Below are 27,374 nucleotides of genomic sequence, written 5' to 3'. Positions count from 1 at the left end.
TTTGACTGTTCATTGAGAAGCAGTTAAAACTAGAAGAAGAAACTAACTTATCCCTGAGCAGTAATCCTATGGTTCATACTAGGAATCTTCATCTGGCACAGAAATAGGGCTTCCATTAACAAAAATGTCTGAATATCAATTATGGGTAGTTTTTTCTCAAAATATTTTATCTGGATCAGACAGAGCAAGACCCAGGCTAAAAGAGGGCTATGAGAAAAAGGAGAATGATGGTCAGGAACATCCTAAAGGTGGTTGGCTTAAAGAGATCAACCAAGGACTTCTCTGTGAATTTCCATCTTAGTCTTTGTTCACATGTCACAGAAAGATTAAGAGATGATGTAACGGTTTTCTTAGCAAGGGATGTTTCTGGGGCTTTGTAAATATTAATCTCTCCCTGTGGCCCGAACAGGTTCAGGTGCCAGATTTGTTTTCTTATGACTCAGTAGTCTCTATAGAAGAGTTCCATTCATAGATGAGTTAATTCCCCCAAAGGTCACTGAAGGAGTGCTGTTTTAAGAATACAAATCCCTCAAGGAACTTTATGGATTTAATAAGCTGTAATATTTCTTCATTATATCTTACAAAATATGCAACAGGAACTATATTTGGTTTAAGAAATCGGTCAAAATATATTTATCAATTTGATGAGAACTATTAGAAAAAAAGTAATAACTAAGGTACCATTCAGATTTTCTTTTGTTTTTCTTCCCTCCACACCCCCTCCATCTTGCCCACCAGATATAAGATATAAGGCACTGACAATTTCAGGGACAGAATGAAACTATTAAATCCCATTTCAATTCTCATTTTGTACAGCTACTCTGACACTCAGTATTTCCTAAACCCAAGGAAAATCTCTGAACTTTTTTCTTGCTTCCTGCAAATCTATTCTAAAACTAGATTAATTCACATCTCAGAATTTAGAGTGCAGATTATCAATGAACTCCTCTAAAACACTGGAAAAGTGAGGACATTCCACATCTTGATCCTAAGTACATACCTTATAACCAAGTGCTTTTAATTCACTTGCAGAGCAAGGATATAAATCCATGAACTTGTATCTATCTACTAGTAAAGCCGTTTCTTTCCCTTCATACTCTTCTTTGAATGCTGTAAACCGTCTTTTCTCCACCTTGAGTATACTAGCTAGATCACCAATATTACTTTCAAATGCTAGAAATCGGGCCCAGATTTCTCTGCAAGAAAAGAAATACAATTAATACTTTAATTATTCTGGGTTTAGGGGCAGGCAGTTCATTTACAAAAACGCCTTAAGCTCTCTCTTTTTCCCGTAAGTTATTAAGAGTGACTTTTTATTATAAAGATTTTTAAACTATAGAAAAATAGAATAGTATAATGAATACCTATATACCACTACCTATATTGCTAATATTTTGCCATATTTGCTTCATCTTATTTTTGCTTAAGTATTTCTTTTTTTTTTTTTTTGAGATGGAGTCTCACTCTTGCCCCCCAGGTAGGAGTGCAGTGGCACGATCTCAACTCACAATGTCTGCCTCCCGGGTTCAAGCAATTCTCGTTACTCAGCCTCCAAGTAGCTGGGATTACAGGCACCTGCGACCACGCCCGGCTGATATTCGTACTTTTAGTAGAGATGGGGTTTCCCCAGGTTGGCCAGGCTGGTCTCAAACACCCTACCTCAGGTGATCCACCCACCTTGGCCTCCCAAAGTGCTGGGATTACAGGCACGAGCCACCGCGCCCGGCCTGCTTAAGTATTTCAAAGTAAATAATAAACCTATCACTTCAGTATTTAAGCCTATTTTTGAGTTTTTACTTATTTAGTATATAGCCTCTTCTTTGTGGTCAACATGAAAGACTTACCTTAGAGAGGGTAAACTCTAGGTGGAAGAGTTGGAAAAGGAACCTAGACAGATTTCTAATTTCTCCTGAATAATGCGGCTTCATTATTTTGTTTAAGTGGCAGGAATTATAATGTAGAATACATTCTTCATCTAATATATGAATAAAAATATACTCCAAAATCTAGTATGATTACTCTATTGTTTCCCATTAATGTGGATCACTGGGGACAAACTGGTGCCTCATCATTGTTCTAACAGCTAAAATTAATGCTCTGAGACTGCTTAAATGTCACTATGCACCTTTGTACTAAAGTAATATATTAAGTACCTCTTATATACCAGATGTGTGGCTATCACAAAAAATCCTACACTGGTAGACATTATTGTTAATAAGAAAATGAGGATTGGTATAGCTATGAAATTTGCCATCTAGTTGGCTGAGCTGGATATTGAACAAGACTGCAAAGCCTTACTATATTTCCACTGTACCAATCCACAATGTTGTTCCTCTGTATGGTAAAACTAACAGAGACAAAACCATAAGTCAGAGACATAATATGTAAAACAAACTTTCAATATACAAGAAGAGTCTTTGCTTTTGAGTAAGGGAGGTGAAAATTTCAGAATGCCTAACATGTTAATATCAATTTCTAGGGAGATATATATGTGTGTGTGTGTGTGTGTGTGTATGTATATATACATATATATTGTATTGTATATTATATATGTGTATACATACACACACATACATACATATACACATATATACACACATCTCTCTCTCTGGGTTTTTGGTGTTTTTTTTCTTCAGACAGAGTCTCACTCTGTCACCCAGGCTGGAGTGCAGAGGTATGACCATAGCTCACTGGAGCCTCAACTTCCTGGGCTCAAGCAATCCTCCTGCTCCCACCTCTGCCTCCTAGTATCTGGGACTACAGACATGCACCACCACACCCAGCTAATTTTTAAAGTTTTTTTTGTATAGACGGGGTCTCACTATGTTGCCCAGGCTGGTCTCAAACTCCTGGGCTCAAGTCATCTTTCCACCTTGGCCTCCCAAAATGCTGGGATTACAGGCATGAGCCTGTAATCTGGTTAGAGATATATAGTAAACAAGAAAGATGATAATAAATTGCTATGGCATCTCTTAAAAACAATTCTAATCACTGTGCAGAAATTTAAAAATAATCTTAAACAGGTATAAAAGTATAGCTGATAGGTAAAATAAGTCTTGAGAAGGAAAGGAAATTTCTCTTGAAACTCATACTCAAGCAAACATTCACCCCATAGACACAATTCAGGTAAGAAAGCTGTCTTTAGAACCCGACCAACAACTTTTCACAATGGCTTACCCAGACTTCTCAGGAGGAAGGCTTCCAGATGTTAAAACTCGTTCAAACAAAACTCGGGTATTATTGTCCTCTAGGATATTGAAAAATATTTTAAATGTTTTTTTTTAAATTCACTTTTACAATGCAACAATATTTTCATATGCATTATCTCACTTCATCCTTACAAAAATCCTATGCAGAAACGTTAACTATTATCACACTTGGTTTTTATAGATGAGGAAACTTGAGCTTCAGAAGATTAAGAGATTTGATCTGGCTCTTGGTGATTGAGTAGCAGAGCAGTAACTGGAAGCCATGTTTTTTTCCCTTCTAGTTCAGCCCTCCTCTACTATACTGCAGTTCTAATGCAAAACCATTTATAACAGTGCTGTCTGAACCAGGTATCCCATTTGCCTTTTAAAAATAATGACAAGTACATATCTGCTGACATTAGTCAGACTACTGCTATTTTTAAACACATTGAACGTGGAAGGATGGCAAACTCAAACTTAGAAATAATTGAGTTTTTTATTTTGAGGCACCAGGACTGTGCTATATTTAGCTACTTTAACTCTTGCAGAGGTACAATATCTAGGTTGGCAGGTAAATATGGAAATGTAAATGAATTAAGAATTGTTGACAGAGATGTATTAAATTTTAAGAGTCTTAGGAGGTCCTCTGTAGCTGGAAGTGGGAAAGTGACACTTTTTGCCTTCTTGCTAAACTCTAAGTTATCTTTTAAAACTTAAGAATCTAACAGTAACAACAACCATTGAATCTACTACTAACAACCACTGAATTGTACACCTAATGGATGGACTTACAGTATACAAATTATACTTCAATGAAGCTGTTCAAAAGAAAAATTAACCCAGCAGAGGAGTTGTTTTTTATTGCCTGAGGGCAGTTATTCAGTTTATTACATGTCCATATGCAAAATAAAACCAAGAAATTAAATATATTCAACCAAAGAAGATGGCACTATTTTTGTGGCTTCTATCTTCAATTTAACATATTATACTTTAAAAAATGTTAAACAAATCTACATTTTATCTTTTTCTGTTTTATCCCAAGCTTTGCTCCAGACACACTTTTTACCATTCCACAGAACTTTCTTTTTTTTTTTTTTTTTTTTTTTTTTGAGACGGAGTCTCGGTCTGTCGCCCAGGCTGGAGTGCAGTGGCCGGATCTCAGCTCACTGCAAGCTCCGCCTCCCGGGTTTACGCCATTCTCTCGCCTCAGCCTCCCGCGTAGCTGGGACTACAGGCGCCCGCCACCTCGCCCGGCTAGTTTTTTGTATTTTTTTAGTAGAGACGGGGTTTCACCGTGTTAGCCAGGATGGTCTCGATCTCCTGACCTCGTGATCCGCCCGTCTCGGCCTCCCAAAGTGCTGGGATTACAGGCTTGAGCCACCGCGCCCGGCCTCCACAGAACTTTCACACTGCCTGCCTGCATGTTGTGCTCTCTGCCCGGAATAATGCATTTATCTTTCTTTACCTGGGTAACTACCACTCATGTCTCAAAATCCAACTCATGTGCCCTTGTCTATGACACCCTCTAGAACACTGCTGTCCATCAGCAATATAATACAAGCCACATGTGGAATTTAATAAAAATGGGTAAAAATAGGTGAAATTAATATATTTAATCAACCAAATATATCCAAATCTTATCATTTCCACATGTAATCAATATGAAAAATTGTTAAGATAGTTCATTTTTTTTTTTTTTGTCCTAAGTCTTTGAATTCTGGTATGTAGTTACACATTTACACCACAACTCATTTTGGCCTAGCCACATTTCTTTTTTCTTTTTTGAGATGGAGTCTCGCTCTGTCACCCAGGCTGGAGTGCAGTGGTGCAATACTGGCTCACTGCAACATCTGTCTTCCAGGTTCAAGCGATTCTCTGCCTCAGCCTCCCGAGTAACTGGGACTACAGGTGCACGCCACCATGCCTGGCTAGTTTTTATATTTTTCAGTACAGACGGGGTTTCACCATATTGGTCAGGCTGGTCTGGAACTCCTCACCTTGTGATCTGCCTGCCTCGGCCTCCCAAAGTGCTGGGATTACAGGCGTGAGCCACCGCACCCAGCCCAGGCTAGTCACATTTCAAGTTCTCAATACCTAATAGTGTAGTGACTACCATAATTGTGCAGCATAGCTCTATAACTTAAATTATACTCTCTTCTCTGTGCTTCCACAGTACTTCATTCAGGATCTATTACAGTATTTAGCACATTTTTAATGATCACCACCCTCATCATAAATAGTTAACATTTATGGAATAACCACAACATTCTATATGTAAGTGAAACACATGCAAAAACTCATTTACCCTCTCAACGATCCTATGAAAGGTATTCTTATTATAACCATTCTACAGGTGAGAAAACTGAAATTTAAGATTATACACCTAACCTCAGAACTATGCTACAATCAGCCATCAAATGATGATGCAATTATATTTACACATTGGATTCCCCCACAAAAATGTTCTGGTGAATCCTATTCATCTTTGTATTCCCAGACCCTAGTAACCAGAAGGTAATGAATACATGTTTCATGGATGGATAGATGAATGAAAGAATCATCTAAGATACTGATTTTGGAAGACAATAATCCTAACACCAGATATCCTCATTTTAAAAAAATAAAAATATACATACTAGTAACTATTCTAAAAAAAAATCAGGCAAAGCAATTTAAGATTGATGAGGAATATTAAATGCCCCACTATCTCATTTTTTGGAGTTAAGTCTTTTTCCCAAAATGTAGAATCATTAAGCTGAAATACAAAATCATATTTCAGTTTTATTCTTTTATATTATTTAGATAAATAGAATGCTCTTTTTCTGAAATATTAAAATTACTGATTTATACCTATATCTAATTCTATAATCATTTACATGACACATAATTGCATATTTCTTTAAGTCAACTTTTAGTGATGTATTTCTTTTTATTAATTTATTAATTTATTATTTATTATTATTATTTTTTTGAGGCAGAGTTTTGCTCTTGTTGCCCAGGCTGGAGTACAATGGCACGATCTCGGCTCACTGCAGCCTCTGTTTCCAGGGTTCAAGCGATTCTCCTGCCTCAGCCTCCCCAGTAGCTAGGATTACAGGCGCCTGCCACCATGCCCAGCTAATTTTTTGTATTTTTAGTAGAGATGGGATTTCGCCATGTTGGCCAGGTTGGTCTCGAACTCCTGGCCTCAGATGATCTGCCTGCCTCGGCTTCCCAAAGTGCTGGGATTACAGGCATGAGCCACCATGCCTGGTCTATTTGTTTATTTTAAATGTGTTTTAGAGACAAGGTCTTGCTCTGTCATCCAGGCTAGATGGAGTACAGTGGCATGATCACAGCTCACTGCGATCTCCAATTCCTGGGCTCAAGTGATCCTTCCAAGTATCTGAGACTAAAAAACCAACTTTTATACTACATCTTTTTTTGTTAAGAAATTACATATTGTGGACTGCAGTTAACTAGACTAAATGATATACATATACGAATTACCTAGCACAGTGCCTGGTACACGGTAGGAACTCCGTAAAGGATGGCCAGTGTTATTCATACAACAGAATAGGGAAATAAACACTAAAAACCAAAATGTTTCTTTTTGAATCTTTTCCCCAGTACCCTCAAAGTGTTTTACTTCACTATTTGGGCACCTTTTGAGTTTGAGTTTTGTTGGCTAGAGGGTTTTTTGTTTGTTTTCCTTCCAGGAAACAGGAGATGATTTGCCCAGAGTCATCAGAGATGAATATAAACAACTCTATGTCTCCTGACTCTGACTTTGAAGCTTTATCCCACTACTGATGCTACTTTACTGTAAAGACAGTTCTGCAAAGTCAAAAAGCATCTACCATTGCTCAGTAAATATATTCATGGTTATACTCAAGTATTTCTTGAGTGCCTAACAAGTGCCTGTCTGCTATGTCAAAATTATAATACATTCAAGAAGGAAGAAATCTAGCAACATAATTTCAGATGGTTTAATATTAAGTAACCATTATAGATTCTAGAATCAACCTACCATTGAGGTGAGAAAGATAGTCAATATAGGCCAGGACATACTCTGGAATGTCTCCATACTTTTTTAGCCCCAGCTCAAAAATCTTAAAGGCAACAGATTTGTCCTACAAGTAAAGAAAATAAAGTACAGATTTCCATGAAATGTCAGATAAAATACTTAAAAGAATATTAAAATTACACCTAAATATGACAAAATACATAAGAATTAAAACAAAATCATGTTAAGTAAAAATTGCTGAGCTAGAAACTATTCAAAGGAGTTTAGTGATTAGAAATCACTAGTCATTAATATAATGATTAGTAAAGCATGAATTAGAAATATAGTGACTAATAAAGCATAAATTAGCAGGTAGTTGGGGATTTGGATGATGCTCCATATAATTTTACACAGATACACTTAGACTGCCTTTACAAAATGGAGCAATAAAAGCTTAATGACAGAAGCTAAAACCACCTTTTACGAACCTCAGATGAAGGAAGTTGTTTTACCTTTACACTGCTATTTCAGTATTTACCTTACTACAGTAATATTCCATGAGTGCTGCAGTAACATAGACATGGTGGCGGGTTCTGGTATCTTCTCTTGCTTTTTTAAATATCATTCTTCCAGATTTGATGCCTTCTGCTCTCCGTGCAAATTTCATATATTGGATATATACCTATGCAAAAGAAAGTATTTGTGTTCTATAAGTTAGGCAGTATGTTTCCTATATAAGAAAGCAATCCTCAATACCCAATGAATTAGAAAGTAGGAATTTAGATAATATTCTATTTAAATCCACAAGCGAATTTTTTTCTGGTATTAAGAGATGCATGCAAATTAATTTGTTTTTTATTGAGATATAATTCACATACCACAAAATTCACCCTTTACAATTCAGTGGTTTTAAATATATTTACAAGGTTGTGCAATCATTACCATTATCTAATTCTAGAATATGTAAAGTTTAAGAGTGAAAAGTGTGACACTACTAGAACATACTCCATTAATCAATGACAATATCTAAAAAACTCAAGAGTTGGTTTAATACAAGCATGTTTTACAATACATGTTTTTTGTTGAGACAGAGTCTCGCTCTGTTGCCCAGGCTGGAGTGCAGTGGTACGATCTTGGCTCACTGCAACCTCCACCTCCCGAGTTCAAGCCATTCTCCTGCCTCAGGTTCCCGAGTAGCTGGGACTACAGGCGCTCGCCACCAGGCCCGGCTAATTTTTGTATTTTTAGTAGAGACGGGGTTTCACCATTTTGGCCAGGCTGGTCTCGATCTCCTGACCTCATGATCCACCTGCCTCAGCCTCCCAAAGTGCTGGCATTACAGGTGTGAGCTACCGCGCCCAGCCTGCAATACACGTTTAACTTCATATTTTCTTGGTTTCTTTTTAAAAGCCCACTACTCTATTTTCCAAACAACATATAATAGAACTTCATGGATAAACGGTGAGCCATTTTATACCCAGCACCTACAGAATGTCCAGCACATCATGAATATGCAGTTTTGTTTAGTGAACAAATGACTAATTAGTAGGGTCCTGGTTTGCTCAGTTTTGATAATGTCTAGCTATGTTATCCAGTTTTGATGGATGGATGGATGGATGAACTATGAGTTCCTTAAGAAAAGGAATTTTATCTAGTTTGTCATTATGTTGCTGGAGTCTAGCACAATGCATAGACTTCAGCAATATATTTGCTAGATATGTTTGTGGAATGAATTATATGATGATGAATATGTAGGAATTATAGCAGTGGAATCCCAATATAAATCATTAACAAGAAAAAGTAGTGTAGCTATAATTGACTTGAGGCAGACGGTCTAAAGACACACCCACAAGCCTGTCCCCTTCCTCTTCCAATGGGAGAGCACAACTGCACTTTTGCACTTGGGGCTTTGAAAACCACTATGATAGAGCAGGATTTAGAATAAAGTGAGTTTTAGTCTAATTTCTTCCCAGGATGTTGCTTTCTCCTGCCTCATTTAAAAAGAAATATTTATTAAGCAACAATTCTGTGGCATAGTGGCTTCAAACCATGATCACAAAGAAAGTGTTAGAGAAAGTGCCTCTGTATCTATTTTATACTGCTGCATTAAAAAGAAAAATTCTAGCAGAAAACAGATCAGTAATTGTCAGAGGTAAGGGCAGAGGGAAGGGTTATATCTACAAAAGGGTCACAAGGGGGAATTTTTGGAGGATGGTGGAGGTGTTTTCTATCTTAATTGTGGTGGTAATCCCATGACTCAATGTTATTTGTCAAGATTCATAGAACTATACAACAAAAACAGTGAATTTTACTGTATATAAATTTAAATTATTTTTTGTTAGATAAGACTGTAAAGGTAGGAAAAAAGAGATCTGTAAAGTTACTCACCAAGGTGGGGTCAATATCCTCAATTGCCAGAAGTCTGTTATATATACTGTGAACCTTTTCATACTTCATGCGACTCTAAGATGTTAGAGAAGAAGAGAGTATCAACATATGGTCATAAATACGCAAGATTTGAGCTCTAAGGAGTCCAAAGGCTATAACCTCCCACCCCCAATGGCATCTCCATTGAGCATAAATATAGTATAAGCTGACAACTAATAACTGTTCATTTGGCATCATCTCTGTCTACCAAAAGCAATATGCCTGGCAAACAACCAGCCAGAAAAAAAGTTCAGTCTTGCAGTAAAAAATTGAATTATAAGAAGGCTCTAAACATTTTTACTTACCTCTTCATAATCTGCATATGCAAAATAAAGAAGCATATTCTTCTTCAATAAAGTGCTTATGGCTCTTTCATATATATTAGCAGCTTCATCACTAAATAATTTGGCATTATTCATATCCTAGGAGAAAAAAAGAAAGCTCATCTTCAATAATTCTAATATAGTTGTGAGAGAATAAAATTAATAGTTACATCTATTTTATTTACTTATATGTGTCTAAGAAAGCATACATGTATGTACACACACATATGTGTATTCACACACACACATACATAAACACATATGCATTTCTGGATTCTAAAAAAATTCCAAAAACTCCCTTCAGTAGTTTAACTTACAAAATAACCATGCAAGTACTCTAAATGATTCATCACTTTAATATGTTAAAAAACTGCCAGTTTATTTTAATTCTAAGGAGGTTTAATTATATGAGTGTCACTAAGATTCATATGAATGTAAGCTTAAATTTTCAATACTTATGCTTTACTACCAAAATTCAGTTATATTTTTCAGTAAATCATTGCTATATCAAAACCACAAAAATATCAAAGTGGGGATAGGGAAGGAACACTTACTCCCTTTTCTGCAAGCAGTTTACTTGACTGCTCAAGATACTGGGCAGCTTCATACCAAATATCAGGGTGATGGCCCAGCACAAGCAGGCACTGTTCATAAGCAAACATAACTAAGGGAAGAAATTAACAAACAACATTCAATTAAAATTATTATTATTTGTAAAACTATCAATATAAGTATCATAACCAAATTAGGATCCTCAAAAATCAATGATAATTAGAAATAAAAACCATCATCCATCTAAGGTCCCTCCATCTATCCATCACTTATTAATTTTTTTTATTTTTGGAAGCAGGGTCTCTGTCACGTAGGCTGGAGTGCAGTGGCACAAATATGGTTCGCTGCAGCCTCTACCTCCTGGGCTCAAGTGATTTTCCTGCCTCAACCTCCCAAGTAGCTGGGACCAGATGTGTGCCACCACATCTGGCTTATTTTTTAAAATCTTGTGGCCGGGTGCGGTGGCTCACACCTGTAATCCCAGCACTTTGGGAGGCCAAGACGGGCAGAGCACGAGGTCAGGAGATCGAGACATCCTGGCTAACATGGTGAAACGCTGTCTCTACTGAAAAGCAAAAAATTAGCTGGGTGTGGTGGCGGGCGCCTGTAGTCCCAGCTACTCGGGAGGCTGAGGCAGGAGAATGGCGTGAACCCAGGAGGCGAGCTTGCAGTGAGCGGAGATCGCGCCACTGCACTGCAGCCTGGGTGATAGAGCGAGACTCCATCTCAAAAAAAAAACAAAAAAAAAAAATCTTGTAGTATAGAGACGGAGTTTCACCATGTTGCCCAGGCTTGTCTTGAACTCCTGGGCTCAAGCAATCCTCCCACCTCAGCCTCCCAAAGTGCTGGGATTACAGATGTAAGCCACTGCACCCAGCTTAAGTTAATATTTATCAAGCACCAACTATATGACAGGGAATGTGGAAGGCACTGTGAATATACAAGTGAATAAGACTTCCTATATTCAAGAAGTCTGCAGTATATGGGGAGGATAGACAGAAAGCAAAGACCAAAAGTATTATAATGATGAAAGTATAGAGTGTACTCTGAAAACTTACAGCAGGAGGACTTAACATAGTTTAGGGACTCAAGAAAGGCTTTGCTAAGGAACTGACATGTAACACAACACCTGAAGAAGGGATGAAGCTGGTCAGAGGCAAATAAATGAAGTGGTGTAAGGATGGAATAGATACAAAAATGGAGTAGGCAAAGGAAACAATATTTGCAAAGACCTACAAGTAAGACAGCAAGCCAAGATTGAGGAATTCATAAAGCTCCAAATTAAGAGTCTGGCACTGGCATAGTAGTTTGTATCAGACCAACCCTCAGCAAGTAAAAGTTATAAACAAACACAAATACAAAAGCAACTATCTAAAGGTACTGGAAATGACCAAAAGAAGCAGAAATCAGGAGATTGAGCCCTTAAAAAGGTAGAACAACACTAGGTGAAATCCACATTTAATATGGCTTTTCCCTTCAAGCGCATGCCCATGTCGTGCACTTCTGGGATAGCTAGAACTCAAGTCAAATGCTGCAGTTGTACTGTCCTGAAGTAACATGGAGTTCTGGCCTATGAGAGCAGCTAGAAATTGAGGGGAGATATCCCCAAAAGGAGAAAGCCAGAGCCTGAAAATCTGGGCATAAATGTTCTCAAATCCTCACCTGATCCCTAAAATGTACATACACAGGAAAGGATACAACCAGACCAGCAGAAAACAAAGCTGGAAGGTGGAAAGAGTTGAATAGATACCTCAGCAACTAAGGGAGATGAAGTTTAGAATCTGAGTCCCATCCGATTAGATGGTTGGGGCAAATACTTTAGACTTTTCATTGTCTTAGGAGTAAAGACTATGTCCCAAGAATAAAGTATTTAATCTGAGATTAAGGGTAAAACTAAAACAGATCTGTCTTCATAGTATAAACCCAAGCCTCCACAAAGTCCAAGTAATCTGACAGTAATACTTAACTTCCTGCTAAAATAAAAAAACATTCTTCAGAGGAAGATGACAGAATCTAGTCTTTACAATATTTCATTTGTACATTCGTACAATATCTAAAAGAAAAAATTTAAACAGGAAATAGGAAAATGTAAACCACAGTCAAGAGAAAAAACAATCAAAGAAAATAAACTCCATGGTGGTTGAAGGCCCAGATGTTGGAATTGGCAGATGAAGACTTTATAACTACTGTTATAAATATGTTCAAAGATATAAAGAAAAAGATGGTAAAGAACACACAAGGAATCTCAACTAAGAAATGGACACCATAAAACAGAACTATAAAAAATAAAAAATTTCTAACATGGAAATTTATAGAACTGAAAAATATTGTATCTGAAATAAAGAATTCACTGGATGCGCTTAATTGCAGACTGCATATGATGAAAACAAAGGTTCAGTGAATATGGAGATACATCTATAGGAATTATTGAATCTGAAGAACAAAAGAAAAAAAGACTATGGGTAAAAAAGTTTTAGTAACCTATGGGGATACCAAGTGGCCTAACATACATGTAACTGAAGTCATGAGGGTTAATCTTGTTACCTCTTTTTGTTATAAGGGTCTGATCCTCTGTACGAAGAGGGTTGCTCTTTTCCCACTGTATATATTTCTTCCACATATCTACTTGTTGAGCTTCTTGAGGAGTATTCTGAGGAGGCACCGAGGGAGCATTACGGTCCAAGCCTTTCATTACTGTCTCATATTCCTAGACAACAAGCATTTAGAATTCTTTGGTGAGCCAGGAACAACTCAGATGTATGGGGGATGGGGTAGATCAGTTTGGAAGACTGTTCAAAATGCCTACTTTTTCCAAATACCACTTTGTTAATATAATCTGAAAACTAAGAGTAGAGAGAAAGATAAGAGTATTACCACTCAAGAACAGATTCCCAGGAGCCCTCTCTATAAGTGATCTAGGAGGTTACCTTACAGGATATAAGAGTTGACAGATCAATAGAATTGAAGATCTGGTGGCATTTATTATTGCCATCTTTGGAGAAACTGTCTTCTAAAATTTCAGTAGTTTATATTAATAGGCTATTTTTCCTAACTTCTAAGAGTGTCAATGAATAGAAAGCTATGCACGCAATCAAAATGTGTCACTGAGAGCTATGTTATTAGATCACAGAATAATACAATATTCAGACAAACCCAAATAAGAGAGGGAAAAGAATTACTTCATCAATTCTAAGTAGAGTCTTGTCTCTATGTCCTGTTTCCATATTTTAAAAAATAATTTCGGCCGGGCGCGGTGGCTCAAGTCTGTAATCCCAGCACTTTAGGAGGCCGAGACGGGCGGATCACGAGGTCAGGAGATCGAGACCATCCTGGCTAACACAGTGAAACCCCATCTCTACTAAAAAAAAGAAACTAGCAGGGCGAGGTGGTGGGCGCCTGTAGTCCCAGCTACTCAGGAGGCTGAAGCAGGAGAATGGCGTAAACCCGGGAGACGGAGCTTGCAGTGAGCCGAGATCTGGCCACTGCACTCCAGCCTGGGCGACAGAGCGAGACTCCGTCTCAACAAAAAAAATAATAATAATAAATAATTTCTTCTAAACCCAATTTATTATATTTTGTTCGTACAAATTTCATTTCAAATATGTCATCTCCTCAGACTTTGCAATTAATTGCTGTTAAGATTGCTAATGATTGAAAGTATCAAGAGTAATACCAGACAGGGAAAGCTCTGCTGTAAACAACAGATTAATAATAATCATTAAAATAGATGGATGGAATTCCATACCTTTGCTACACGTCTAGCATTCATATAATCTCTACTCCGATCTTCAATCATTTTTTTAGCTAAATGAATATTGATACCCTAGAAAAAACAAAAATATTTTAAAATTAAGTATAGTTTCTTAAAAATTAGCACAATACAGTTAATTTATTCATTTACTAAATAACTTTAAATTCTTTATTTTAAAAGATTTCTTGTTTAATAAAGGTTCATACAGCTCATGAAAAACAGGAAAAAAAAGGTTTAATCACATTATGCATTTCAAAGATTAAGGAGGATGTGCTAACGTCTTATGAGCTGGCAGTAAGTTTCCATTTATCAGGAACTTTTAAAGATAGAATCATTTGAAAAGGGTCAATTATTTCATGTAAGATTCTACTAAAAAAAAAATGACATGGCTGATGCCTGTAATCTTAGCACTTTGGGAGGCCGAGTTGGGTGGATCACTTGAGGTCAGGAGTTCGTGACCAGCCTGGCCAAGATGGTGAAACCCCGTTTCTACTAAAAATACAAAAAAATTAGCTGGGTGTGGTGGCGTGCGCCTGTAATCCCAACCACTTGGGAGCCAGAGGCAGGAGAATTGCTTGAACTGGTGCGGCAGAGGTTGCAGTGAGCCGAGATCGTGCTATTGCACTCCAGCCTGAGCGACAGAGTGAGACTCCATCTCAAAAAAAAAAAAAAAAAAAAAAAAAAAAGATGTACAGATTCATCTGGGTGAATAGCCATGGTTTGACTTTGATAGCCCTTTTTCTTTTTTATAGACAGAGTCTTCCTCTGTCACCCAGGCTAAAGTGCAGTGGCGCCATCCTAACTCACTGGAACCTTGAACTCCTGGGCTCAAGTAATCCTCCTGCCTCAGCCTCCTGACATAGGACTACAGGTGTGTCCTGCCAGGTCTGGCTCATTAAAAAAATTTTTTTTTGTTAAGACGTAGTCTTGCTATGTTGCCTGGGCTGGCCTCAAACTCCTGGTCTTAGGCAGTGCTCCCACTTCAGCCTCCCAAAGTGCTGGGATTACAGGCATGAGCCATCACACCTGGCTAATAGCCCTTTTCTAACTAGTTCTGTTGTATAACACTTTTCAAAGAGACAAACAGAAGTAGCAAGGAAAGATAAACATTACCACTCAGTGAGTACTCCAAGGATTCTAAGACCCTTTCAGGGAGTCCATGAGATCAAAATAGTTGTCGTTATAATACTAAGACATTATTTGCGTCTCTCATAAAAATACAGGAGTTTTACAGAGGCTACGTGACATTTAGTATATAACACAGTGAATGGAAGCAGATATGAAAATCCAGCTGTTTTCTATTAAACTAGACATGAAAGAGATTTGTGAAAATATAAAATAATGCCACTCTTCTAACTACATTTTTTGTTTTGGAAAATACAGTTTTTGGTCAGGCATGGTGGCTTGTGCCTGTAATCTCAACATTTTGGGAGGCCAAGGCGGGCGAATTGCTTGAGCTCAGGAGTTCAAGGCCAGCCTGAGAAACATGGAGAAACTCCATCTCTACAAAAAATTAGCTTGAGAGTGGTGGCGCATGCCTGTAGTCTTAGCTACTTGGGAGGCTGAGGTAGGAGAATCACCTGAGCCCAGGAAGTTGAGACTGCAACGAGCTGCGACTGTGCCACTGCACTCCAGCCTGGGTGACAGAGTAAGACCCTGTCTCAAAAAAATAAAAATAAAAAATTCTTGTGATCGTCAATAATTTTTAAAATCCAAAAACCATAAAGTTTGAAAACCACGGCTGATGCCTGTGAGGGAACAATTTCACTAGCCTATATAGTTCTTCGAAATCACAATATACATACGAAGAACTTCCTTTTTTTCTCTTTAGAGATGGGGTCTCACTATCTTGCCCAGGCTGGTCTCAAACTACTGGGCTCAGGCAATCCTTCTATCTCGGCCTCCCAAAGTACTGGGATTACAAGTGTAAGCCACCATGCCCAGCTAAGGAACTTCCTTTTAATGCTAGAGCTTACCTGGCATGTGTATTTATGTATTCAGATTGATTAGCTCAGTTATTAAAAGCAGATACCAATAACACAAAGATCTTGGATTGTAGCCACACACCTCACAAATTCAAACCAATAATCACATCACTGTAATCAGGTGATAGAGATGCACAGCAACTAAAAAATAATTCCCAAAAGGTACTATTGGAAACATAATTCCCAAAAGGTACTGTTTTATAGGTCAATGGCAATATGTATGTGTGTGTATGAATGTGTGGATATGGCTTAGTGCAGAATAAAAATAGTTTTATAAGAACTATTGTTATTCAGAGTATCCTCTAAAAAATAAACTAATATGGAGACTCTCAAAACCTTGCAAAAACATTATAGTGCTTTCATTACAATCAATAAAGAAATGTATAACACTGATATAGAAAGACTATAATCTACAAATCCACAATGCATAAAAATTAAAATGGCTTGGTTTATAATAAACAACTACTCTGACCTAATTTACCTCTTCATACTTGTTATAGTCTCTCCAGAGTTGTTCAATGTTGATCATCGGATTAACACAACCTCGTTGATAAACTCTTCGGACCGCTGTTATTCTTTGATTTTCTGCATACGATCCTACAGCTTCCCTGAGATTGTATAAGAAATGCCATCAATTATATTATAGCTAAATCTCATTCAACCCAGCAATCTCACTACTGGCTATCTACCCAAAGAACAACTCTATGGAAAATAGTATGGAGATTTCTCAAAGAACTAAAAATTATATTTTAGCTAAATCAACTGTATATATATATATATATATGTATATATACACACAAATACTTACACGCCTTTTAGGAAATTGATGTAATCCACCCAAATCTAAGAAATAAAAATAAAATGTTAACTATCTTTCTTGGTATTTTCACATTGAAGTGCATATATTAAAAAGTTTTAACTCTACCTGATAGGACATAATTTCCATTCCAATTTTATCCAGTGCAAAGTCATATGCTTGAGCCATTTTTTCTCTGAAATGAACATGAAAGACGTGGTTTTAAAATTCTTTTGTTATTAAAATTTATCTACAATTAGGCCAGACATGGTGGCTCATGCCTGTAATCCCATTGCTTTGGGAAGCCGGGGCAGAAGGATCACTTGAGACCTGGAGTTCAAGACCTGCCTGTGCAACATAGCAAAACCCAGTCTCTAAAAACATAAAAATTTAAAAAATTAGCTGGGCGTGGTAGTGTGCACCTGTAATCCTAGCTACTCGGAAGGCTGAGGTGGGAGGATTGCTTCAGCCCAGGATTTCAAGGTTACAGTGAGTTATGAATGTACCATTACACATCAGCCTGGGTGACAGAGCAAGATGCTGTCTCTAAAAAAAATGAAACATAAATTATTATTTGAAGATAGGTGTAGTGGTTCACTCCTGTAATCTCAATGCTTTGGGAGGCTAAGGCAAGAGGATCATCTGAGGCCAGGAGTTGGAGACAAGCCTGGGCAACACAGTGAGACCTCATCTCTATAAATAAATAAATAAATAAGTAAATAAATAAATAAATAAAGTCTCTATAAATAAATAAATAAATAATGTACTTATAAGTAAAACGTAGCTTCTGATCACAGGATCAGAACAACATTTGAACATTTTCTATAAACAAAAATTAAAGACATCTTTGTAAGTATATAAAGTCATTATTTGATGTTAAGCTTGTCAATATCATAAATTGTTTCCTTTATCTACTGCTTGTGAGTTTATCAAAAATAAGGCTCATGTCTTACTTATCTTTATATCCTTTAAGTTGCATAATTCTATACATAGCAGATTCAAATGTGGAAATCTGAGGTTCTCTCATTAATGATACATTAAGTCTGAAGATCTATTAGCTCTAAAGTAAAATGTAGAAATCTGGAAAGTATAGTTTTATTAAAATGCTACTTATGTTAAAATGTAAAGGGTACATTAGGGAAAAAGAACTTCCACTTCAATATAACACAATAAAGTATAAACAGACCAGATGTTGTGGTTTATGCCTATAATTCCAGCATTTTGGGAGGCTGAGGCAGGAGAACTGCTTGAGCCCAGTAGTTTGAGACCAGCCTAGGAACATTAGCCTACACTTGAGACCCCGCTATGTTTGGAGTCTCAAACATAAGGAGACCCCATCTCTACAAAAAAATAGAAAAAAAATCAGCCAAGTGTGGCCGCTCGTGCCTGTAGTCCCATCTACTTGGAAGGCTGAGGTGGGAGGATCGCATGAGCCCAAAAGGTTGAGGTTACAGTGAACCCGTGATTGTGCCACTGCACTCCAGCCTGTACGACAGAGCTGAAACTGTCTCAAAACACAAAAATCATAGCAAGAAATATAATCAGGAAAAGACAATAAAGACAGAATTTTAGTAATAGACATAACTTGCCTGTTAGTTACATAGAAAAATGGCACCTCAGAAGAAGGTCTATTATTTAGATTTGGCAAAGATGGGGAGGTGGGTATAATTTGCAGTGGGGACGGTAACTTCACAATACAACTGTCAGAGACCCCTTAGATCACTATAATTGTCAGAGACCCCTTAGATCACTTAAGTAGCACATTGCATTGTGACCTGACCTGCCAAAAGTGGTACTAGCAGAAGTATGAAGATAGTTTCTGAAAAAATTTGACAACAAGCCTGCCAACAAAGTGGTTTGGTGTTGCAAATATACAGTGTTTCAGTATAGAAAGGGCTTGGGCGATTCAATTCTCCAGAGTAAGACTCATGGCCAGTGACTTTCTTTGAAGCACTATTTTCAAGGTTACTAATTTCTTAGAAAATCCTGACTTTTCAAATCCTGGTATTTCTTCCCACCTGGAGCTAACAGAAGGTGTGAGTTTATGTGGGATTAACTGTGTGCCTGGAGATGACTTGCATTCTTAAGATCCTGGTTTCACTTACTTGTAACTTGGTAGTTTACCCTTGGTTTCTCGGACATATGAAAGATAACACTTCCATAAATCAATGTGCAAAACCTTCATAAGGCATCTCTGAAATAGCTTTAAATACAAGAATATATTATCAGAATCCAGTTAAATAAATTTCATATGGACATAGATGAAATGGAACATTAAAAACACAAATTCAGCTCCCTTTATGAATTTATCTTCTTATAAATAAAAAGCAAATAATTTCCCCATTTTCAGTTTAGATAATTAAAATGCTTCTCATGATTTGTCAGGGGAGTATAATTTTCTTTTCCTTTTCCAAAATTTTTATGATGAACATTTTTAAGCATATAAAAAAGTTGAGTAACTACAATTAACTTGTAAAAAATCACTATCTAGATTCAATTATTGTTAATATTTGTCTTATACATACTAGGTTTTAAGTTAAACTTCAATATAAAATTTAAAGTATTTGAGGACTCACCTTTTCAACCTTGTCATAATTTTTAGCTTTAATCTGAAGAGAAACAGAAAAATACAGAATTAATACTATTTTTTAGAGCATCAATCTGAATTTTTGACCAATTTTTAACCAACTTTGGAAATGCATCCTTATACTTTCTTATTAATTTTGCTCTTCAAAAATAACAGAAGTGTGAAGCAAACATGGGTAAAATGCATTGCAAATATACCTGTGTAAATGGAATCTATGTGGATTTTCATACATTCATTTGCATAGAAATTTTGTGAATTTAATAAAATTCTGTAAAATAGTCATGAGATGAATACAGAAACATATACATACCTGATAGGTCTATCTGAATAGGACTTTATGTATCCACTGAAGAAAAACTTAAGGCTTTCCTTTCCCTGAATAGCTACCAGAACAATCTGAGTGGCAAAAAAGATTTGCAAATTTGGACTACATATAAACATTCAGTCACACCATCAGCCTACTATATTGCAGATATTGTGCTAGGTGTGGGTGCTACCACTGTCAACAAGACAGGTCTGCCCCTGCCCTCATAGAGCTTACAGTCTTATGGGGAAAATAAGACAAGGAAATAGAAGGTCATTGTAAGATATTATGATTAAGTGCTAAAATGAAGAAAGTACTGGGTGCTACAGGAGCATTTTAGAAGAGCAAAAGACTTAAACTCAGGGAACTGCAAAAGATTTCCTGGAAAAAGATAACTTTTTCTAAGAGAATCTGAGGTATTTGGTGAAGAAAGGGAAGAGTTATTCCAGGCAGGAGAAATAGCATGTGAAAAGACCAAGATTAAATACTATTAGATTTCTCTTTTCTTTGAGTATTTTCATCACATAGTGGGTGGGATTAGGTGCTCAACTGTGTTAATCAGCAAATCTGTTTCACCCAGATAGGTAAATACAAATTTTGGCTGATTAGAGAAGTTTTGGTCCTTTTATCTCAAGTAGTACAGTAATAAAGTATTCCCAGTTTTATGGCTTAAGCTGCTGCAGATGAGGATGCTGATGACAGTCTCTTTTGCTTTTGCTGATAACTTGTTCTCTTCTGGACTTTTTAATCTTGATCTTCAGAGTTCATAAATTTTAGCACACACTTAAACACAGGTCTTTGTACTCTGAAGCACTTCAATCAAGGCTCTGGAGTCAGACCTCTTAGGTTCACAATCTGGCTATCTACTTAACCTCTTTTTCCCTCAGCTGATTAAGGGGGATAATAATACCTACTTTGTTAGGGCTATTCTGAGGACTCGATGAGTTAATAAATGTGAAGCCTTTAGAATATTGCCTAGCAGGTTGAGCACTAACTATCATTTATTACCACAAACCTACTTAGAACTCAGCATGCCCTTTGAACCCATATACTCAGGGCTTTTAGCTCAAGAATAAGTATCTCTCTTCTATTTGTTCCTTTTTCTCCTTCTAGAACTATATATGTTAGATCTCCTGGTTCCATCCTTGAAATCTGTTATCTTTACCCTTCCTTTGAATTTTTGCTCAAGGTGTTAAAATAGTTTCTCCAGTAGATCCTACAGGCAATTCATTTAGGGCTCCATGTGACTACTCTCTTCCACTTAGCCTATTACTATATTTGGTTCATACATAATGGTTTTTGACTCCAGAGTTTTTAATACAGCACTTTGAATCCTGTGTTCACATTACTTTGTTCCAGTTGTATTTCTCCTCTAGCAGCTCTATTTTATCAGGGATCTGATACTTTTAGTTTATATTCCTTTCTGGTTGCTGGATCCTTCAGATGTGCTGTTATTTTTTCCTGTCTATTCATTGAAGCTGTGTTGGCAGTCCTAAAGTAGCAGAAATTGACCCTTCTCTACCATGACAGCTGTGTAGCAGGTGTAGGCAGCAAACAAGCTGCTGCTAGTCCTCTGCCAAGAAACCAGAAAGAAATCTCTGCTCAAGAGTAGGGAGGACTCAGCCTGCCTGTTTTGATCCTTTTTGGTTTCCAAGAGGCCAGGCTGATGTCTACATTTGTCTGGGGTAGAGACATTTGAGGGGTTCCAAATTTTCTATGGGTTAGCTTCTTAGTCCTTTCCCTAGGCTCTCTACTGGGCCTCTTCTGTGAGATTCCCATAGAACCTGAGGCTTCCTTGCATTCGGCTGCTTGGCTTATTAGAGGTAAATAGGCTGAGTTGAGAATGGGAATAAAGTAGGATGAGTTTAAGTCACCAGCTTCCCCGGTGCAGGTGAGATTATATATAGTTCACACAACTGGTCAGGAAAACCAAAGCTACCCATTGGGAAAACAGTCATAGAATATTAATAGTTAATTCCCAGAAGAGAAAATGTAAATGGTTAAAAGCTGTATGACAATGTGTAAACCTCCAATGTGGGAAAGACAAATTAAAATAATAGATATTACCTAACAACCATTAGAATGGTAAAAACTTACAAAGTTATTAACGCTACTGAAGCCATGTAATGAAAAGGCACTTCACACACAGCTGGAGGAAATATGAATTGTTACAGCCTTTATGGAAAGCCATTAGTAACAGCTATTCCAATAAAAAAAAAAAAAATGTATCTTTTGACCCAGGAATTCCACTCCTGGGATCTATATTATAAAAATAAAAAGCAGGCCGGGCACGGTGGCTCACACCTATAATCCCAGCACTTTGGGAGGCCGAGGCAGGCAAAGCACAAGATCAGGAGTTCAAGACCGGCCTGGCCAACATGGTGAAACCCTGTGTCTACTAAAAATACAAAAAATTAGCTGGACATAGTGGTGGGTGCCTGTAATCCCAGCTACTCAGGAGGTTGAGGCAGGAGAATCACTTGAACCTGGGAGGTGGAGGTTGCAGTGAGCTGATAATGCGCCACTGCACTCCAGCCCAGACGAGAGTGAGACTCCGTCTAAAAAAAAAAAAAAAATAATAATAATAATAAAAGCAACAGAATAGAGAGGTAGTTGTACAAGGTTATTTACTGTAAACTTTATGTAGTAGCAAAAACAGTTTAAAAATCAAATGTCCACCAGTGGGGAAATAGTTTAATAAATTACAATGCATCCACATCATGGAATATTATGTATTCAGCTTTAACAAGTAATTGGGAGGGATTGCCACAAGATCTTATTGAATGAAAAGATAGTAAAATTTATATAATCTATCTCTATAAAATAACTAAAAATAAATCCTATATGTTTATGTATATTAGCATAGAGAAAAATAAGGAATATCCACAAGGTTGTTAAACATAATTACGGTTGGCAGGGTGATATGGGTGGATGCAAAAATAGGGACAAGGAAAAAGACTTTACTATCATCTCTGCATTTCAGTCAAAATTATGTCTATTATGTATACCTGTGAAATAACCAGATTTTACATACCCCTCCCCAACAAAGTGGTCCTGTATCTTGGATTCATCGATTATTTCTTTAATTGGTAAATTGGTATTAGCCCAATAAATGTATGCAGAAAGACACTTTTGACTAATACAGAAAAAATCTCTGATCTCTAGTATGTGGCCACTGATTGTCATTCATTAATGGAACCAGTAAATATTATCTGAGAGGCCTTCTACAGAACTGGTACTGGTGGCCTTACCACAATAGCTATAATCTCATTATTTTTTTAAACATCATTCATTTAAAAAATACTTTTAAAAATCATAGGCCAGGCACAGTGGCTCACGCCTATAATCCTAGCACTTTGGGAGGCCGAGGCAGGCAGATCACGTGAGGTCAGGAATTCGAGACCAGCCTGGCCTACGTGATGAAACCCCGTCTCTACTAAAAATACAAAAATTAGCTGGGCATGGTGGCGCATGCTTGTAATCCCAGCTACTCGGGAGGCTGACGCAAGAGAATCACTTGAACCCAGAAGGTGGAGGTTGCAGTGAGCTGAAATTGTGCCATTTCACTGCAGCCTGGGCAACAAGAGCAAAACTCTGTGTGAAAAAAAAATCATCAATGTGCTTTGGAGATTAAATCTGCAATGTGGTAAAATGAAAAGAATTGATCACATTGCATCAGTTACTTACTCTCTTACAGTATCAGCTTTTCCACGTATAAAATGGGAATGATAACATCCATTTCAAAGGGTTATCAAGAATTAAAAAGAATATAAAGCATCTAGATGTTCCAGGTGCCCATAAATCATACTAGTCAACAAAGCTATGAACTAAAGGAGTATAAACTTTTCATTACATCTTCTCTAAACAGAGCTATGTAAACCAAATAGCCAGAAAGAGCAATGGTGTTACGATAATTGGCCCATTTGATGCAGAGGAAAAGTGCAGGCCATATTCAAATGCCATTATTGGTGAGACTAGCACACCAATACCCTGTCTTCAGCCATCCCACCATTAGTCCATTTTCCTTCTTTAAAAGATTATCCTATGTATTACTTACTTCTATACGAAAAATCTTACCTATGAGTTAAGTATTCTTAAATGTATTTTTCATAGTTATGTGTATTTGTACAGGAATCCGTTCTGATAATCAAAGCTTGGTTTAAATTCTAAAAATAAAAAATTCTTGATACTTAAGATTACTTTGTTTTGACATTTGGGATTCTCAGAACTTCCTGTCATTAATCAATAGAAAATGTCTCCATTTAAAGACCATTATAGGCCTGGTGCGGTGGCTCACACCTGTAATCCCAGCACTTTGGGAGGCTGAGGCGGGTGGAATGCTTGAGGCCAGGAGTTCAAGACCAGCCTGGCCAACATAGTGAAACCCTTTCTCTACTAAAAATAGAAAAATTAGCCGGGCATGGTGGTGCATGCCTGTAGTCCCGGCTATTCAGGAGGCTGAAGCAGGAGAATCACTTGAACCTGGGAAGTGGAGGTTGCAGTGAGCAGAGATCGTGCCACTGCACTCCAGCTTGGGCAACAGAGTGAGACTTTGTCTCAAAATAAATAAATACATACATACATACCATTATATGCATACAAATAATTTTGCAAAACTTACTAAGACTTGATTATATTTAATCTAGTAAAAGTAGTGTATAATTTTCAATGACAGAGGCTCTTAATAAAAATTAACTTCAAGCCAGGTGTGGTGGCATATGCCATAGTCCCAATTGCTTGGAAGGCTGAGGTAGGAGGATTGCTTGAGCCCAGAAGTTTGAGGCTGTAGCGTGCTATGATCACACCATTAGATTTTCAGTCTCGGTGACAGAGCAAGACCCTGTCTAAAACAAACAAACAAACAAACAAAAAACAAATACTGATCCTTCTAGTACACCTACTGTTTATTATAAAAATTTGTCGGCCGGGCGCGGTGGCTCAAGCCTGTAATCCCAGCACTTTGGGAGGCCGAGACGGGCGGATCACAAGGTCAGGAGATCGAGACCATCCTGGCTAACACGGTGAAACCCCGTCTCTACTGAAAATACAAAAACTAGCCGGGCGAGGTGGCGGGCGCCTCTAGTCCCAGCTACTCGGGAGGCTGAGGCAGGAGAATGGCGTAAACCCGGGAGGCGGAGCTTGCAGTGAGCTGAGATCCAGCCACTGCACTCCAGTCCGGGCGACAGAGCGAGACTCTGCCTCAAAAAAAAAAAAAAAAAAAATTTGTCAATTGCATTACCTTTTTAATGAATTATCCAAATTTTACAAAGATATGAAGTGTCTATAGAGAAAAAAAATACATTTTTAAAATTGTCAACTTCCTATTTTTTTAATAGAAGAGTATGATAATTAGAATAGCAATATCAAGATCAATTAACCTTTAAGTTTAATTACATTCAAATCAGTGGTTATCGGCCAGGCGCAGTGGCTCACACCTATAATCCCAGCACTTTGGAAGGCTGACGTGAGGTGAGTGGATCTCTTGAACCCAGGAGTTTGAGACCAGCCTGGGCAACATAGCAAGACCCCATCTCTATTTCAAAAAAAAAAAGCAGTGGTTATCTTAGGGAGAGTAAAACAAATATAACATAATTGAGTAAACACAGATCTTTTCCCGATACTTTTGAATACTTCGTATTTCCAGGCCTTTGTTTAACTTCCACAATTATTTCCCAAGCATTAATTGGTCATCACTTATCTTTTGGAACTAAAACTATCCTCAGATAAATTATTGGAACTAATGATCACCAATTACTTAATAGGTTAAAACAAAATTAATTATTTAATTTTGTAAAGTGTTAACTTTGCCAGAAAAGGTCTAATGAACTTTTGACTAACATCTATTTTTAACAGTTTAGATTAGCCATGTCCTTTCCCTGGAATATATTTATATTGAGATCTAAAGAAAGCATGATATTTAGTTGTTCATAAATAAATGAGTTTTTCCTGATCTTAGGAACATATTTCATGCTTCATTGGATGTTTTATGAAATGCTGATGTAAATGCCGAAAAAAATTCACATTTTTCTGACCAGAGAAATAAGACTCTATGTCAATTGCATTTTGACAGGTTTCTTCAAATTCAATTTTTTCCCTTATCCCTCGGAGAAAAAAAATCCCATAACATCAAAAGTTTTTAAAAGTATGCTGTTCTTAAAATCACCAGTTATAAGAATCATTATACAATTAACTTGAAATGGTTTAAAAACATATTTGAGGCTGGGTGCCGTGGCTTACACCTGTAATCACAGCACTCTGGGAGGCCGAGGCGGGCGGATCACCTGAGGTCAGGAGTTCAAGACCAGCCTGGACAACATGGTGAAACCCCCATATCTACTAAAAATACAAAAATTAGCTGGGCATGATGACAGGCGCCTGTAATCCCAGCTACTTGGGAGGCTGAGGTAGTAGAACTGCTTGAACCCAGGAGGTGGAGGTTGCAGTGTACCAAGACTGTGCCATTGCACTCCAGCCTGGACAAGAGCACGACTCCATATAAAAAAAAAAATTGATAAATAAATGAACCTGACATAACTCTATAGAGGAACACCAAGAAGCTATATAATCTAAAGGAAAAAGTAAGTCTCTATATACTTCGTGTAGGTTTTCACACAATAACCATTTGGGACAAGTCAACACTTAGGTTTTCAGACAGTACTGGGCACATAGCAGAGGCAGGGCTAGGATCCATCAAAAGTGAGTTCTTATGGTAGTTGTTCACAATGTGATGAATAAACAAATAAATGAATTGCAGAGTCACATTCCTAATTTGTTCCCTGCATCTTTTCTACTCTGAAGTATAGCACATAAACTTTTCTGGGACTTAAGATAATCATCTTAAACTGAATGTGAGATGCAGAGAAGCTGTCTGATTCTACTTGTATTAATTATCCAAAAAGCTTAGTCCAAATCCTGAAATCTGAAAGCATATGGAATCCTAAATATAAATTCATCTTCTGTTAATTTACTTTTTCACTACTCTTCAGCTATTCTCTAATCCCCTACAGCCTGAAAAAATGTCTTGAAAGATGACAGAATACAACTAGTTTTAAGGAATTTGGAAATATTGAAGAGTGACATTTTAAGATCTCCAAACAAGCCTTTAAGTTAGATGCTGGAGTGGTTGCAGAATATTCTCCTTTTCCACCACCCACTCCCAATTTTAAGGTAAAGAAATCAGGAAAGCAGTGTCTGCAAATAAATTCATTTTTATTTGACAAATAATTATGTGCCTACCATGTGACACATAGCTGGAGATAAAGTGGTGCATTAAACTAAGTCATAACTCATGGAATTATATTTTGGTTATATTTTGGGAGGCAGCCACTACCTAAAGAATAATTTTCTTTATCTGTACTTCTTAATTTTCCTGTGATAAATTGTACTGTTTCTGCAATTTGTAGTTTCATATTAAATATATATATAAATGCCAGGTATCGTAGTTCATGCCTATAATCTCAACATTTTGGGAGGCCA

The 27,374-nt window shown here is 37.2% G+C and overlaps 1 protein-coding gene across 2 annotated transcripts in view; it reads right to left on the bottom strand.

Moving 5' to 3' along the window:
- The window catches only part of CSTF3 (cleavage stimulation factor subunit 3), an 80,155-nt gene that overhangs the window by 5,569 nt on the left and 47,212 nt on the right, over positions 1 to 27,374 (bottom strand). For both annotated transcript variants that reach the window (XR_004436117.1, XM_033206869.1), the window contains exons 4-17: positions 19,584 to 19,616; positions 19,113 to 19,210; positions 17,137 to 17,203; positions 17,020 to 17,054; positions 16,693 to 16,819; positions 14,221 to 14,298; positions 13,020 to 13,182; positions 10,478 to 10,587; positions 9,906 to 10,022; positions 9,562 to 9,636; positions 7,712 to 7,855; positions 7,198 to 7,300; positions 3,178 to 3,247; positions 1,001 to 1,196 (exon numbers count right to left, since the gene is read on the bottom strand). Coding sequence is in view for 1 of the 2 variants with exons in the window: in XM_033206869.1 (XP_033062760.1) it covers positions 1,001 to 1,196; positions 3,178 to 3,247; positions 7,198 to 7,300; positions 7,712 to 7,855; positions 9,562 to 9,636; positions 9,906 to 10,022; positions 10,478 to 10,587; positions 13,020 to 13,182; positions 14,221 to 14,298; positions 16,693 to 16,819; positions 17,020 to 17,054; positions 17,137 to 17,203; positions 19,113 to 19,210; positions 19,584 to 19,616 (1,416 nt within the window). In the remaining variant the exon portion in view is untranslated. The remainder of the gene's footprint in view (positions 1 to 1,000; positions 1,197 to 3,177; positions 3,248 to 7,197; positions 7,301 to 7,711; positions 7,856 to 9,561; positions 9,637 to 9,905; positions 10,023 to 10,477; positions 10,588 to 13,019; positions 13,183 to 14,220; positions 14,299 to 16,692; positions 16,820 to 17,019; positions 17,055 to 17,136; positions 17,204 to 19,112; positions 19,211 to 19,583; positions 19,617 to 27,374) is intronic.

The sequence above is a fragment of the Trachypithecus francoisi genome, unplaced genomic scaffold, assembly GCF_009764315.1.
Source record: "Trachypithecus francoisi isolate TF-2019V2 unplaced genomic scaffold, Tfra_2.0 Lachesis_group8, whole genome shotgun sequence".
In the NCBI taxonomy this organism is placed as follows: Eukaryota; Metazoa; Chordata; class Mammalia; order Primates; family Cercopithecidae; genus Trachypithecus; species Trachypithecus francoisi.
The sequence above is the reverse complement of the archived record's forward strand: the minus strand, read 5'-3'. Positions and strand labels throughout refer to the sequence as shown.